The sequence below is a fragment of the Vespa mandarinia genome, chromosome 25 (assembly GCF_050613455.1).
Source record: "Vespa mandarinia isolate Hongniang chromosome 25, ASM5061345v1, whole genome shotgun sequence".
Lineage (NCBI taxonomy): Eukaryota > Metazoa > Arthropoda > Insecta > Hymenoptera > Vespidae > Vespa > Vespa mandarinia.
In genome coordinates, this window is record NC_140834.1 from 2,544,407 (window position 1) to 2,561,668 (window position 17,262).

Sequence of the window (17,262 nt, forward strand, 5' to 3'; positions counted from 1 at the left end):
ATTTACAATATCTTTTTTTTTTTTTAATTTATTTTTTATTGATTATTATAATAAAAATAGATATACGAATATACTACTTTCGTTCAATGTAAAAAATACATTTGCGAGCAATTGAACTTGGTAAGTAATGTTCTAGGGTAATTTAATTTTAACAAGTAAAAAGAAAAATATATAACTATTAAAAATCTTGAAAAATTAAATTACTTTTGTTAATAATTAATTATTTTTAAATATTTAAAAAAAGAAGTTCAAATAAAAAACAAATGAATTGTTTTTTCAAATATCCGTAAAACTAACAATAAGTATAATTACTAGAGTGATGTTGGCACATTTGAGAGGGACAAGAGCATTACCCAATCAGCGATCGTTAATGAAAATACAAATATCCAATCAGCGAAAGTGGCGTTGATTTTAAAATGAAAGATCGTTCATTTTAAAATAGGAGTATTTTAAATAATTAAAAATTTCATAATAGAATTAGCAACAGGAAGATTCATAATAAAATACACAACAAAAATGAGAACAAAATATTTAGGAACATATAAAATGTTATGAAATATAAGCGCGAAATTTGTTCGTTACTAAAACTTCTTAATTATATTGTATATATTGTCAGAAAAAAATATTTAGAAACTATATATATTTTTAGTGAACAACAGAGCTACCGTACCATATAACTTAAAAGTCTTACAGATTTGTACTTATTTGCAATGAATCGTACTTTGACCAAAACATTTACATTAATGAATCGCAGAAGGCAAGCTATATATATATATATATGTGTGTGGCATGTAATACATGCATATGTTTCCTTACAAAAAATTATTTTTCTTATTGCTCCCTTTTCCACGTTTGGTGGAAGGTTTTTCACTACTTTTTTTCTCTGTTTCTTTTTTATTTTTTGCCGTTGGCTTTTTTGCCTGTAACAATAAATTTAATTATATAACTTCGGCTAATAATATACAGATACAAAAATGCGTATTACATTAAAACAAAATACATAGAAAAGTAAAAAAAGAAAAAAATTTGTCTTTAAAAATACCTTAATCATTTTATCAGTATCAATGTTACCTTCCTCTTCATCTGAATTTATATCATCTACAAATTCTATATCTTCTTGCGAAGCTGCTACAGACTTTTTTGCTTTACTGTTATTAATAGTATAAGGTACACTACTAGATTTTTTGTTATATGTTCTGGTAAATGATGCTAATACCTATATAACATTGTAATTGCATAAATATATATATATATATATATATATATATATATAAAATTTATAATTTATAAATTAGTTTATTACTATTTATAACTATTTTATACTATTTATAAATTACAAGAAATATACAAATATATAAATTCAATTTACCTTACTATCAACAGCTTGAAGTGAATTACGTTGTCCTGGCCACAAAGAAACTTCATTTAAGGAATCTAAATCCTCTCTGATATAAATTTTTAAACAATTAATTATATTAACATATATAATAACATAATTAACATAATAATTCATTTATACTTTCAGATTTCTATGTATAAATATGTATATATACAAATTTAAATGAAAAATAATAAATACCTTAATAAATGATAATGGTTCATAATATTAACCGCTCCATCTACTCCTTCTGTACCATTGTTAACCAAAGGTTTAATAATTGCATCTCTTATATGATTTAAATAATCTAAATTAATAGCTGCTTTATTCGCACCAGTAGTTAAACGTGTGTGTACAGTAATCTCTTGCAATAATCTAAAATAATAAATTTATATATTACAATGAATATATCTATTAAAATTGAATAAAATAAATGATAAAACTAACCTATCAAATTTATTCTTTTTTGAGTTACACCCAAGCCAGGATGGAAAATTAATTTGATTTTTTATATCTCCGGACATCATATTACCAGGAATAACTGAAGAAAAACAAGCTTGAATTGGCAGAAGAGACCAGGCATTGTTACTTCGAATTTCTTTTTCTATATCATCTCCTAATGCTATACTCTCTGCAGCTTGTGCGACTCTTTCTAATAATTCAGTTCTAAAAATGTGCATACATACATACATATATACATACATACATACATACATATATATATATATATATATATATATATATATATACATATATGTAAAATAGAAATTAATCAAAGATAATATATTTTGTATACAAACTTTGGTGCTGCAGGTATAACTGAAAGATAATTTTCTTGCACAAACAATGATGCTATATTATAATCATGAAAGAAAAGATCACTTTTTTCATTAATACTCATATTTTTGTGTTCCTCAAAACTTAAAACCTTTTTCACTACATCCCAAGGACCCAATTTTAAATCTTTATTTGGTTTATTCTCTGTCTTTGTTACATTATCAGATTTTTCATTTAATAATGATAAATGATTAATCACTTGACGAATATCTTGATTGGTTGATTCAATTAAACGATCAAGTTGTTCTGTTGATATTTGTATATTTTCTTTATAACATATTGACTTCATGGCTGCCTAAAAAAAAATTTTTCATTTAAATATAATAAAGTATAATTATATTACATATATCTCTACTTCATACCCTGATTTGCTCTAATCTTGGTTTTTGAAATCTGAGATCAAATGTATAATTGGAGAGGGTTCTCATTTTTGGATTATTCCGGTCATTGCAAATACAAATTATTGGTACATCTGTAGATTTGATTAAGCTGACTAATTCCTGCAAACCTCCACGATCTTCATTACCAGCCATACCATCAACTTCATCCATTAATAATACATGTTTAGCTTTTCCTTCTCCTTTTTGATCTAAATGATATTACATACAAATATAAACTTTAATTAAAAATTAAAAATTTGTATTAAGAACAAAAAGAACAATGTAAAGAAAAAATACTTACTACTAAAGTAATTCTTTATTGTTGTATTCGATAGAATTTCAGAAACTTCTTCTTTTAAAAGTTTCTTGCTTCTTGTATCGGAAGCATTAAATTCTAACAGATCGAAACCTAATTCATTAGATACAACCTGAGCAGTAGTAGTTTTACCAATACCAGGTGGTCCAGATAATAAAGCAGCTTTGAAAAATGCTCCATCATCATTTTTTGCCCAGGGACCTCAAAAGAAAATACAGTTAGATATTACAATTATATACAAATGTATAAATATTTGTATACATTTAAATAATAAAGAATAATCTTACTAGGTTTGGTATGTTTTTTAGTTCCATTTTGATTTTTATGCCAATTTAATAACCAAGTATATAACTTCTTCGCAGAACTTTTATCCCCTTGTTGTCCTAATATTTGTTTCATAGTTTTCGGTCTGTATTTTTCAACTAATATTTCACAATTTTCCGTTATTATAGCATTCTGTATAATCCATAAGAATTAATAATATTAAAATATCTATATTAAAATAAATAAATAATATAAACATTGTATTGTTACTTACATTTGCTACTTTAGTATCTAATTTCGTTATTGAAGACTGTGTATGTTTTATATGTTTTTCTGTTTCTTTCACAGATTCTGCTGTTTCCTCTACAGATTTTGTTGTTTCTTTCACAGTTTTCGCTGTTTCCTTCACAGGTATCGTTGTTTCTTTCACCAGTTCCACTGTACTTTTTATAAATTCCTTTGTTTTTTTCACAGGTTCCACTGTTCCCTTTATAGGTTCCATTGTTTCTTTCACATTTTTCTGTGGTTTTGATATTACAGAAGATTCAACCTTTGTCATTGGTTTTTCTTTTGATTTTGCACGCTTTGATTGCTTTACATCTTCAGCTTTTCCTTTAGGTCTTGTTCTTATAAATTCCAACAAGTCATCTTCAGATATTTTCTTTATCTTTAACTCATTGGCCTTAAAAATGTGAATGGATTTTTAATTATAGTAGAAAAAATTAATATTTTTTAAAATAAACATATTTGAATACCTTTGCCATCTTTGCAGGTCCATATTCTTCTCCTACTATCAGATAATCTGTATTTTTTGATACTTGATGCAAAATACGACCACCATATTTTGTAATTAATTCTTTAGCTTCATTATCTTCTAACGAATCCAAAACACCTGTTATTACAAAACTTAGACCTGCTAAGCAATATTCTGCGCCCTTCAATTAATATTATTATATTATTTATTATCTCAGAAGACTATATAAAGGATATTTGTATAGATGTATATAATAGTAATACTTTTATTTATTTCAACGATATTATTATTAACTATATCCAAATTTAATAATTAAAAAGTTATATTATTTACCTGTGGAACTTCCTTAGAACCAGGATTTCTTGCACCACCTCTTTGAAGATATTTCTGATATAATATTGAATTCTGTTTTTTCATTTGAATTCTTTCTTCATATTCGTCTGACATTGAACTATTAGCATTCTCTTTTTTCAATCTTTTAGGTTCAATTTCTATCGCAGAAGTATGTTTAGTACGTTTCAATGATTTTTTAGAAGAATTTTTTATTCTCTTATCAATATTATGTTCTACATTGGTTAAAGAAAATTCTTTATTACTAGAAGATTTATCTTTTTGTTTTATATCTTCTTTTTTATAACATATTTCATCATCAACAGACATATTATGCTTCTTTTCTTTATTTGAAGTAATACTTTTTTCACATTTTATCTGATCATCTATCTTATTATCTTTTTCATCTTTCTTATCGTCTTCTTTGTTTTCACATTCTAATATAAAATATAGATAAATGTAGAATTTATTTTATAAAATTATTAAAAGTGTACAAAATATGTGTATGTATATACATTTCTTACCATTTTCTTTGACACCTTGTAAATATTCTTTTTCAATTATTGCTGTATCTAACTTGCTCAATGTAAACTCAAACTCGTCATCTAAATGAGTTTTAGCTTCCTATAAATCAATTATGTTTACAACGTCATCATTTTACATGCTTTTGTAATGTAATACAAAATTTACCTTTGTCTTCGGCTTCTTTTTCACTCTTGGCATTGTTTCTCGTGTCACTGATGTTTTACTAAACATTTCTGCTGGCGAAATTGTGCTTACCGGTTTATTTTTAATATGAGATACATTTTGTGTATCATTAATCAATTGGACTTCAGCCTTTTCATTTTTAGTATTTGACACTATTTGAACTTCATCATCAGAATCAGATAAAAGATGATGCTTGTTAATTTTCTTTGTCAACTGAAAAAAAAAAAATAATTTAATTAATCCAATTAATAAAATAAGCAACAGAATAAATCAACTATTAATGAAATAATCATCTCATATAAGTTCCCAATGATTGTCATTCAAATATTGATCTTTTCTTTATGACAGAGTTAACCGTAGAGTTGTATAAACAGCTGAATAAACAGCTCTGTCACAGAATATATATTAATGATATTAGTATATCAAGACAAGAAAATATACTATCATAGAATAATAAAGATATAAATTCTTTTCAATGTCATTTAATAGTTATCAAAGTATCTTTTGAAGAAATAAATATAAATCAAAGACATTCTCATTCTTCATCTGCAACATAAATCTATATGATTTTCAAATAAAGAACTGCAAAATAAAGAAGAAAATTATTATAGTAATTGTTATTTTGTTTTAAAAAATTATTTACCGAAAAGCCACTATTTTGGTATATTATTTTATAAGAATATCTAACGGAGAGCTACCATAATGGAATATAATGCTCAAAGAATGAAAAAAAAATTACAACCTTGGTACGTTTTACCACAGCACATGATTTTGTGTCCTCTTCGTCAGATGAGATTATTGCTCTTTTTTTCTTTTTGACAGTAGATTTAACCGTAGATTTAACCGTAGATTTATCCGTAGATTTATCCGTAGATTGATTTGTAGATTTTTTAGTAGTGCAAGTAAAATAAGATCGTATATCCTAAAAAAGTGAAAACAAATTAATAGTATTTAAAATCAGACATTAATAATAAAAATATAACATAACCTATCATAGTCGGTATAATTATAAATCTATTATAAAATAACAAATAGACTTACACGTGGCATTGTTAACAGTTAATATATAAGATGAACAAAATATTCAGTCTTACAATTACATGTATTTTTAATAAAAAAAACAAAAAAAAATCTAATTATAATTCAACAAATCATTATAAACTGCCCGACATGAATTTCGACGAAATTCTATTCAAAAAAAAAATACAAATACGGTAGTATTTTAACGAGACGTATTATTGGTTAAAGGAAGGATCGACTAGTATCAGTAATAAAAAAAATTATATTATAAGTCCAACTAAATTGAATTAACTATAATAAAAAAGAAAATAAAATGTTATATATGTTTCTTGAAAAATTAAATTTACTTTTACAAAAGATTTATTATATCTGTAATATTTCTTTAACAATTCAGTCGTTAAAATATGTAAGGTTATGGTTTTATTTTCAATTATTTTCGTTCTCCAATGGATAAGTCGACACGACAGTAGATTGGTTAATTTGACGCACCAATAGGAACACTTTATTATTTCAGCGTCACTAGCGCCACTGTTTTTTTTTTAGTTTTTCGCTGAATTTTTTCTTCGTTAAAATGTAATCATTAAAAATATAGAAATAATTAGATATTTATTGCTGTGCTTTGTTTATTAATTAATAAGAAAAAAGAAATAACAAGACGAATAACTGTGATTTTCAAGTGAAAACGAAAACATTATTGTGAATTAAGAGATAACCTAAACTATCTCTGACCTATAGTGAATATACAAAACTTCTTTTTTACTTTATCTAAATACAAATATTTCAAAAAGTATAGAAAATTTAATTTTTCAATGATTTGTGAATGATAAAAAATGAAGCAAGAAGTACATAAATTATAATAAAAATCTATACTGATTGTATCCTATGTATTCACAGGTATTATTTTGTTTACATAAGATCTTTAATATAAAATATTTTATTCCAGTGTTCTGTAATAAAAAAAGAAAAAATAAGTACATTATAATGCAATTATGCGAGAATAAGAAATAATAATAAATTACAAAATAATAAATTCTTTTTATTAGCAGGTTTATATTAATTATAACATAAGCTATGTAGAGAATAGTTTTCTACAGTATAATAATACTTGAAATGGTCAATTTCATTTCATTTGATAATTATAATAGATCCATTTTTTACCTAAATAACAATAATGTGTATGTACTTATTCATTAGCTTTGTACTTCTTTCTTAATAATTTATACATTGTTTGTTTTCTCTTTTCTTAAATTTTTCTATTTTAATCATAATTACCTATTTCTATTATTTTATTTTATGTTTTCATTGCTAGAAATAAAAATCTATTATGATTAAATAAAATCATCTTTATTATATAATAACTTTTAAATTGATATATCTTTGAATATTTAACTATTATTGATTGGAATAATTAATTTTTTTTTTTTTATAAATTTTAATGTCTTAATTAAACATTTTGTTTATTTTTTCATTATTTTATTTCTTTTATTTCTTTTTTTATTTTATATTATATTCCTGTTATAATTATAAAATCTGAAATTCTGATGTCATTGCATTTTTCTTATAAGATCTTTTCAGTGAACTCTATTTTATATTCATAAAATATTTAGATGAAATACAATATATATATTCAATAATTCGTATAAATTATAAAAGTAATAACATTGTATATATAATCAGTATATATAACAATTGTTCATTAATCCTTTATAATCCAATTTCAAAGAACAATTTCGTACAACAAAATTATATAATATTATAATATTACTTACACTAATATATTAAATTAAGCATGGATAAAACTTAGAAAACAATGGACACTTCGGATATGAAAGAATAATTAAAAATTTGTGCCGATAAAATGAAATAAAACAAAAAAAAATATATATATATAATATATAATATATATAATATACATAATATATAATATATATAATATAATATATATATATAAATAGGTGTGTAACTTAAAAGTTATATAATGCTATAAAGAGTTAAGTTATTTTTTGTACTTATTCGTTTTAAATCTATGCAATTATATTGAACTTGACGTATGGAATCTTCATAAAAGTTAGAAAATTGCTAAAACATTTTACTAATTGTAAAAGTTTAAAAAATTACAAAGAATTATCAATATGTTGTCCGATGGTAATAGTTCTTCTAACATTGATACTTAATAGTTTGAAAAATTATCACATAGATATAATATTTTATAATATTTTAGTTTTACATATTAAACAAGCTTAACCATTGATCGTCTGAAACAATATATTATTTATATTTTCAAATGTAATTAATATAAATTTCAATTTAATTATATCATAAATTAATTATTGCAATTCTTCCAAAAAAGGAATATGAAAAATAAATAATATTGATTGTAACCAATATATATATACAGACACACACACAGACTTTATATATATACTTTATATTATATATTATATATATATATATATACACTTTGAAATATTGAAAAATAGATATCATAATAATTATTATAGATATTAAATATTCTAATATTTGATAAGGATATACAAAAGTATTGAAACGTTAAGAATTAAAGTTTACACTTTTTACCTTCTTTATTTTTAAATTGACCTCCAGTGTTTGATTTCCAATCTTTTGAATTCCTTATAGTTACACATAAGCAAGTTTTATAAACAGATGTTAGTGTAGTATCAAATATACATCAGGCATTGATCAAAGTTATTCCAAAATTATTTACAGTACACTTTGCCACAATCCTGATGCAAACTTGACACAACTTTTTCTTGGGACTGGATAAGATTTATTCAAACTATAGAAATAAAAATAGAAAGAAAAAAACACTATTAACCTGTTGTGATATATAGTTACATACACAAAGTACACTTGCTACGTGAAACATATTCTTTGTTTTAAATGAATATAAAAATATAATATATAATTTTTTTTTATTAGAAATGTTAATTATCTAGTTGAAAATTCAATAATACTAAATAGTTTGTATTTGTAATTTTTTCTTTAATTTAATAATATAAATATAATAATTCTTGTATTTTATAAAATAGCTAATATTATAAAATCATAAATCAAAAACTGCAAAAATTTACTTGCATAAAAAAATTACATGTGATAAAATAAAAATAATTTACTTACATAGCCCTTATGGTAAAAGTTTATCACTATAAATGTTTCATTTTCTATCATAGGCCTTGTCATAATCACAGCAGCAATCATCTTTAAATAAATATGTATTTACTTAGATCAAGAAGAGCAACGACAATGTTTCATGAAAAATGAAAAATAAAAAAATAAAGATTTATTTAATAATTAGCAATAAATTAATAGAAATTATTATCTTACACATATCCACGCAGATAGAACTCTTTCCATTATTATTTATTGTTTTATCACTAAACATTTACTTCTCTTATCGATTCCAATATTGTATTTTAAATATAAAAATTAATATATTCAATTATTTATTAAAAGTATAAAGCATTAATAAAATATGTAGTATCACATTATCATATATTATATTATATAAAAAAAAGACCGCATAAAATATCGTAATATAAAAACGTATACACAATTGTTCACACATTTATAAAAATCATGAACTGCAACGATATAATTACATCAGTATAAGAAATGTATTACAAGCGATGGATAAAGTTATAAAAATCCTATCAAACGAATTTCTAAGAGTTACGAGTCGACAACGAATCAGAACAAAAGACATTACAAAAAAAAAGAATCACTTCTATTATCTCGATACTTGAGATAAATATAAGATAATAATTTTTCTTATAAATCGTTCAAAATCTTTCAATCGTTATAGTCGTGTATATATATATATATATATATATATATATATATATATATATATATAATTAAAATATATATATATATAAATATATATATAATAAATATATATATAATACATATAAAAAATATATATATATAAAATAATATATATATATATAAAAAATATATATATAATTAAAATATATATATATATATATATAAATATATATATACATATATATATATATAATTTATAATAAATATAATATTTTTATAATATCTATAATTTTTTTTATAAACATTTAATCTTCATCAATAATATATTTCTATGATAAATTTTGCAAAAATTAGAAATAAATTTATATTACAATTTAATAAATGAAATATAGTTCTAGAAAATGCGAATTGATCATTTCTAATTTCAGATATGACGTTCTAAGATGGTTATGGATAAGAATTAATTAGAAGATAATAATTACGAAAACAAATAATAAATAGTCAAAATAATATAGTAATTATTATGAAATTAAGCCTCTATTATTTCTTGAATAATGAAAATTCATAATAATTGTATCTAACAAATTAATATTAAATGTATATGATAGTATACAAAAGTAGTGGACATTAAAAAAAGTATAGTATAAATATTAAAATATTGAAAAACAATATTGTTTTTGAATAATAATACGATCAAATAGATGATAAAATAATAATTTAAAAATCATACAACAATGTAACTCGATCTCATATTATATCGTAGATATAAATTGATTTTCAAATATTTTAATTGATAAAATTAATAATAATAAACAAAAATCATACACAATATTTTTTCTTTGTTTTCAATTAAAAAATTAGGTAATTTATTACTAATATATTTTTTCCTTCATTAAATTATAATTTATTAAGAATTTGTCAATTTATTCAAGAATATGTTTATCAAGAATTTAATTAAGAATTTGTTTTTATGAATCCAGCGCATTAATATAATATTTAAATGTTATGTTTATAATCGTACAAATAGATATTATTGTAAAATCATTGAAAAAACAAAACAAACAAATGAAACATTATTATCTAATTTTCTTTTTTTTTTTTTTTTTTTTTTTTTTTTATAAAGATCTAAAATTATTTTTTAGTCTTATCTTGATATTATAATTTTTCATGTATTTACTTTTGAAAATATCTTTTTTTTCTTTTTTGAAATATCGATTAAATTCATAATGTATTGAAACTTTAAAAAAGAATTGCTCCAATAAGTTTCTAATCTTTTAATAATTCCAAGATCCAAATATGTACATTTTTTTCAATATAATTTTTGCAAAATATGAACAAAAATATTTTTCTCTATTTTTGATTATATTTTCCTTTCTATTTTTTGATTTTGGATCTATCATTTTAATTGCATCATTGAACTTACTGCAATCGTAAAAAAGAAATGAAAGAATAGTTTTGAAGAATGAGTAATAATTTTTGATTCGCTTGTTTTTTCTTATTTCGTAATTTTTTTTTTTTTTGTTCGTTTAAATCTATAATTATTATTTATTACCTGGACTGTTTTTAAAGTATGATATTTAATCGTAAAGATAATTTTGATTTGACGAATAAAAATTCTGTCGTTTAAATTTAATTTTCATTAAATAATCAAACTTAAATATAATGTAAAAGAAAAAAAAAAAAAAGAACTCATAATTATATTCATAATAATTGTATCAATTTAGTCTATTCAATCGTAGATAGAAAAAATATTAACTGATAATAATTAACAAAAATATGCGTAATAATTAACAATATAATTTCGTTATTCAAGTAAGAATATCTTTATTACTTTGTCCTTTTGTAAGCGTTCGTTATTTGTGTTTTTCAATCGTTGCTTTATCGGTGTTGTTACGTAGCGATTATTGACTTTATCCAGGTTGCGGAATTATAAAGAATTTGTTATGACAAACAAATCATGAGTTCTGTTATGTCAGTAGACGACAACTGATCGAACTTGATAAAGTAACTTGATAAGAGAATATCAAGCAATTAAATGTTTTGAATTCTCATTCTTTTAAAGTATTAAAATGCTTATCATTCAAATAATGACAGAGTTTGAATTGATAATTTATTTACAAAGAATACAAAATGAATAAGATAAATGAAAAGATAAAAAGTGAATATAAAAACATGATTGAGAAAAATGAAAAAGGAAGAAAGAATAAAAAGAATGAAAAAAAATTTTTTTTCCTAAATTAATTACGAACATGAATAGTTAAAATGAATAAGAAACATGAATGAAATGATCGAAAAAAAAAATCAAAAATACGGTTGAAAAGAACGAAAGAAATTAATTAAAAACGTGAATGAAAAAAGAAGGAAAAAAGTAAATGAAAGACATAAATGAAAAAAGATGGAAAGAAATGAGAGCCTGACTTGAAAAAAGTTTCAATCAAAAATTAACATTTATAAAAAGAAATTTTCTTCAATTCGATTTCGTCTTTTGAAACGATTTGAATTACGCAAAAAAATATTTTCTGTATTATCATAAATAATAAAAATATTTCTGTTATATATTTCAAGGGGAACTTAGAAATAATTAAAAAGTTGCATCGATTTTTGATGACGCTAATCCACAATATCTAATCATAAGAAATGCAAAATTATAAAAGTAACATTAGAAAAGCTTAAAGTTTTCTTCTCTAATAGAGTGATGGTTTAAAAAAGTTAAAAAAAAAAAAAAAAAAAAAGAAAAAAAAAGAGAAAAAAGAAATTGAGAAACTCCGTTAGAAAAAAAATCTTATACTATTATTTATAATTTATAAATAATATTATTTACTATTTATTATATAAAAAATTTTATACTATTAATTAAGAACTATTATTATAATTACTATTAGATACTAATAAGGATTCTATAAAGGAAGCAAAAAAAAGAATAGAGATTAAAAGAGATAAATAAATAAAATATTAAAACGAGGACCAAGCTAATTATTAGTTTACAACGTAGTATAAAAATGATTACAATATCGAAAAGTTACAAATGTTTTAAACATTTATCAATTTCGTGTCTGTCAAAACAAAAAACAATTTACTGCTTAGTAAGTAAACAATTTATTAAGTATCGATTAAAATAATAAACTTTTTTATTTTCAAGTTCGATTTCTACGAAAGTTTAAACGTTTCAAAATATAACTCATTGTGTGATCAATATTTTTCAACGAGTATCGTTCTTGTCTGTTCCACCATCCGAATCTTCTATGGATTTTTCATCAATTTTTGCATCGTCGAACGTAAGAATCAAATCGGACTAACATCGAGAATTCTATTTCTGTCTAATATCTAAACATTTAAAACGATAAGTACGCTTTATCTTCTATAGTGAGTATCACTTAAAATCTTACGCTTAACGATTCTACGGAATTTTTTATTTTCTTTTATATATATATATATATATTTTTTTTTTTTTTTAAAGATCTGATTAAAGAACACAAGGAATTCAATTAATAATTCGATGTTACTTTAATAATCGATCAGATGTCAATTAAAAATTGACAAATGCGAGTTGTTACATTTTATCTGGGATATATATATATATATATATATATATATATATATATATACATTAATAAAAATAAAAAAAAATTAGAATCATCATTAAGAATGTTCCCATACTGTGCATATCTCTTTAACTGTCTTAAAAAAAAAAAAAAATAAAAAATAAAAAAAAAAGATCCGTTAATCGTCATCATTCACATAATTCATAATTGTAATTTTGTTATTTGAACAGATTCTTAAAATGATTCTGGACATTGGAAAATGTGTATTCCTGATTCAGTTGGTGGATGTAATGAATGAACCGGTGATCGTTAATTCGCCATGCCCTAAATTTTTTCGTTATATTCGGAGCAATGTTATCGAGACAATGGGACAGATCAAAATACCGTCTCCGCCGAAAAATGTTCCGTTACATTTGAAAATAAAATTAACCGTGTCAGCATTGTTACCCACTAAATATAATGGTCGATTGAAATTGGCGCAATCGTTAGAAGAATCGGTGAAAGCGATTCAAGAAAACAGATCGTTGTATTATTTAGTTTATTTTCCTATATACCGACCAATACCGATATTAACAGGTATATGGTTGAACGATCAGGAATATTGTAGCGCTCCACCGTCATTAGGAATTATTGTGACGTCAATTTTTTTGGAACATATATTGTTACCACCTAGAATATTATTGATATCTAAAAATCAAGGAAACAACGATAATGTGGTGTCGAGTTTTAATGATTTTTTATTATCCAATCCATGTCGATTTCCACTGATTTTATCATTGGAAAAAGAACAGCCAACATTAGACTTACAATTTCCCTCCAATGATGATAATACCTATAACATTTCTGATGGATCAATTAATAAATGTTGTCAACGCATTAGTAATAATACTCTTGTTACATCTAGGAAGACATCTATGGATCAATGGCCTTGGATGGCTGCTGTTTTTGTTATGAGAAATAAATTAGATTTGCAATGTGTCGGTAGTTTGATTACAAACAAGCATGTCATTACAGTAGCACACTGTATAAAAATGTACAATGTGATCGTACCAATAAATACTATGGTCGTTTCTTTGGGACATTATTATATAAGAAATTGGAATGAAACAGAGCCGACCAATCGAAAAGTTGAAGAATATAGATTACATCCAGACTTTAAGGATGATTTAAAAAATCCAACGGCTGATGGAGATCTCGCCATTATCATATTAAAAAATCCAGTCAATTTTTCTCCATTTATTAAACCAATTTGCCTTTGGTCTGGATCGAATGATTTAGAAGACGTAATCGGTTCCACAGGATATGTTGTTGTTTGGGATCACAAGGATTTAATTAATCCTTATTTGGATAAATCTCGATTGATCAGAATGACAATAATGTCTCAAGAAGATTGTCTTCGGAGCAATGAAGTTTTTGTAACTCTCACGTCAAATCGTACTTTTTGTGCTGATTCTAAAAACAATAATGGACCGTGTAATGGTGATAGTGGAAGTGGATTGTTAATACGTAAGAATGATGGATCTTATTTATTACGTGGAATTGTTTCACGATCCATTCAAGATGAAATTACAATGTCCTGTGATTTTACACAATATGTTGTCTATGTTGACATAGCGAAATATTTAGATTGGATACATTTGCATATCACTATTTAAACATAATAGAAATTATTATGATAAAGCTGAACAATAATTACTTCATCAGCATTTATATAATTTCGATGATTTTTTATCAAAGAATTATCAAAAACAAGTTATTTTTGTCATCTGATGTGATCAGTATTGATGTAATATATATAATATGATTTTGGCAATGTGATTCTTTTATCCTTAATAATTGTATAATGAAATTATTCATCCAAAACTTTTACATTAAAAATGACTGAAAATTCTATAAATGATAGAATCATTATTAACTCATAAATTTAATAGTTTAAGAAAACATCGAAAAAGAATCAAATTAATTAATAATCTTAGATAAACATCAAGGCATATGAAGTTAAACAGATTAGAATTCAAAAAGTTCATAAACAAAAGAGAATCAAAAGATTCAATAAATCATAAAAGTAAATTATCACCTCTAAATGATTTTAAATGTGTTTGAATGCAAATACAAATGTTTTACATTATACAAGTATAAATTAATGAATATATAAAAAGTTAAAATTTTAAAAAAAGCTAAAATAGTAAAAGAAAATTTCATTCACTGATTCAGTTTTGCATTGAATGTATAAAAAGAATAAAAGAAAAAGAATTTTTTAGATTGAACATGAAAAACATGGTAAATATTTTATGTATTACTTTATATCATTGAGTTAATCTCAAGTATTTGATCAAATCTTATCTATAACACAATATTAAATCATTTAAAGATTTGAAAAAAAAATGCTTAATGTAATAATCCATTAATAAATGGTAAAGAAACTGACGAAGAAATCTTAGACCTTAAATATTTTAAAAAGATTAATATTTTTATTCCATGAGTGTGAAAAAGAAAAATATTTATATAAAATAAATGATATGAATAAAAATAATGTAGATCGTTCCAATATTTTAAATATTTTTAATCAAATACGAGATATATCTAAAATATTAGGTTGGAAACTATGAAAGGGGCGTTTTTGTTTAGTTATTTATTTTCATTCAATGCCCGTTTCATAGTTTCCAATCTAATACTTATATATTAAGTTGGAAACTATGAAACGGGCGTTTTTGTTTAGTTATTTATTTTCATTCAATGCCCGTTTCATAGTTTCCAACCTAATAATATAAATAACTACAGATAAATTGTACAAAATATTTTACTTCTATCTTCTTTTATACATTTTTTTTTTAATTTACTTTTTTTTCATATTATTTCTACAAAGCTAAGTTTGATTTATGAATAGATAAAAAAAAAAAAAATTGTAGAAAAAAAATTAATGCATTATAAATGCAATGTTAAAAATAAAATACATCTTATAGTTTAATGATTTAAAAATAACTTATTAATAAGAAATAAGAAATCATTGAAATGTTCGAAAAGATTTTTTATTGTATATCCTTAATAAGTATTTATATACTTAATAAATATGTATATAATATTACAAGTATTTTATGTAAAAGATTTAATTTTACATACATTTTTCAAATCTCTACAAAATCAATTATTATTTTTCATCCACCCACGCTCCCGGTAATATCGTTGAATCATTTATATCATGCGTCGGTAAGGTAGAAATTGTTGATTCGATATATAATTATGATTGAGATACAAATGTTCATAAATTAATAAATATTTCGAAAAAAAAAATAATTATGAAATGAATTAAATTTAATATTAAATTAATATTCCATGAAACAATTACAATACTGTGTAGAGCGATGTTATGATAAAAGTACATATTATCGTCATACAGTTTGTCGCCTAAATCAATTGTTATTGTAATCAAAATAAAAAGTTTTGAACGGAATTATATGTATAATGTATGATTAAATATAAAATTTTCTTGTTATATTTTTAATTACAATAAAGAGAATAAAATTGAAAAGATACAATTCAAATATTGTATTTGTTTTTAAGATTATAGTAAATACGATATAGTAAATATGATATCAGGTGATTTTTTTTTTTTTTTCAGATAATGTCTTTTTAATCTCTACAATTCGATATCTGTTGATGTATGTAAACTATAAATATCAATTAATCAATAAGTCGTTGGTTATCGACAAATTATGGCTTAATTCAAAAAATGGCTTAATTCAAATTAGAGCCATTAAATGCAATTGTGAAATATTGTATCAAAATGAAGAACAGATGACACGTCATTAAATGAAAAAGGTATTATTATAATATTTCAGGAATTATTATAATATTTCAGGAATTATTATAATATTTCAGGAATTATTATAATATTTCAGGAATTATTATAATATTTCAGGAATTATTATAATTATTCACAGAATTAT

At 22.7% G+C, this 17,262-nt stretch overlaps 2 protein-coding genes across 5 annotated transcripts; one reads left to right on the forward strand and one right to left on the reverse strand.

Annotated features, from left to right (window-relative positions):
• Positions 1-68: 68 nt before the first annotated feature.
• Gnf1 (germ line transcription factor 1) lies at positions 69-6,166 on the reverse strand. Its single transcript, XM_035886475.2, has 16 exons — positions 6,009-6,166; positions 5,710-5,889; positions 4,950-5,180; positions 4,784-4,883; positions 4,263-4,696; positions 3,931-4,110; positions 3,450-3,857; positions 3,199-3,367; positions 2,897-3,112; positions 2,578-2,804; positions 2,179-2,510; positions 1,826-2,044; positions 1,580-1,753; positions 1,370-1,445; positions 1,043-1,216; positions 69-920 (listed from the first exon to the last, which is right to left on the reverse strand). Exons 1-16 carry the CDS (start codon positions 6,015-6,017, stop codon positions 813-815), a joined length of 3,237 nt encoding a protein of 1,078 aa, XP_035742368.2. The 5' UTR covers positions 6,018-6,166; the 3' UTR covers positions 69-812.
• Positions 6,167-6,515: 349 nt separating this feature from the next.
• LOC118450610 (serine protease gd-like) lies at positions 6,516-14,995 on the forward strand. 4 transcript variants are annotated; one of them, XM_035886478.2, is made up of 3 exons: positions 6,516-6,881; positions 12,656-13,048; positions 13,546-14,995. In XM_035886478.2, the coding sequence occupies exons 2-3, from the start codon at positions 13,016-13,018 to the stop codon at positions 14,968-14,970; spliced, it is 1,458 nt and encodes a 485-aa protein (XP_035742371.2). In that variant the 5' UTR covers positions 6,516-6,881; positions 12,656-13,015; the 3' UTR covers positions 14,971-14,995. The 4 variants fall into 4 exon arrangements, with proteins under 4 accessions (XP_035742371.2, XP_035742373.2, XP_035742372.2 ...); XM_035886480.2 differs by lacking the exon at positions 6,516-6,881 and adding an exon at positions 13,054-13,136 and having other exon boundaries at positions 11,723-12,856; XM_035886479.2 differs by lacking the exon at positions 6,516-6,881 and having other exon boundaries at positions 11,723-13,136.
• The last annotated feature ends 2,267 nt before the right edge of the window (positions 14,996-17,262 follow it).

What these genes read in the sequence shown, in the direction of transcription:
- Gnf1 (XM_035886475.2), bottom strand. An exon ending in CTGTGGTAAAACGTACCAAG is followed by an intron (nt 5,181 to 5,709) that starts GTTGTAATTTTT and finishes TTTTTTTTTCAG; the next exon opens with TTGACAAAGAAAATTAACAA. An exon ending in GACCTGCAAAGATGGCAAAG is followed by an intron (nt 3,858 to 3,930) that starts GTATTCAAATAT and finishes CACATTTTTAAG; the next exon opens with GCCAATGAGTTAAAGATAAA.
- LOC118450610 (XM_035886478.2), top strand. Translation starts at nt 13,016, where the DNA reads ATGGATTTTTCATCAATTTTTGCATCGTCGAAC. An exon ending in CAATTTTTGCATCGTCGAAC is followed by an intron (nt 13,049 to 13,545) that starts GTAAGAATCAAA and finishes TTATTTGAACAG; the next exon opens with ATTCTTAAAATGATTCTGGA.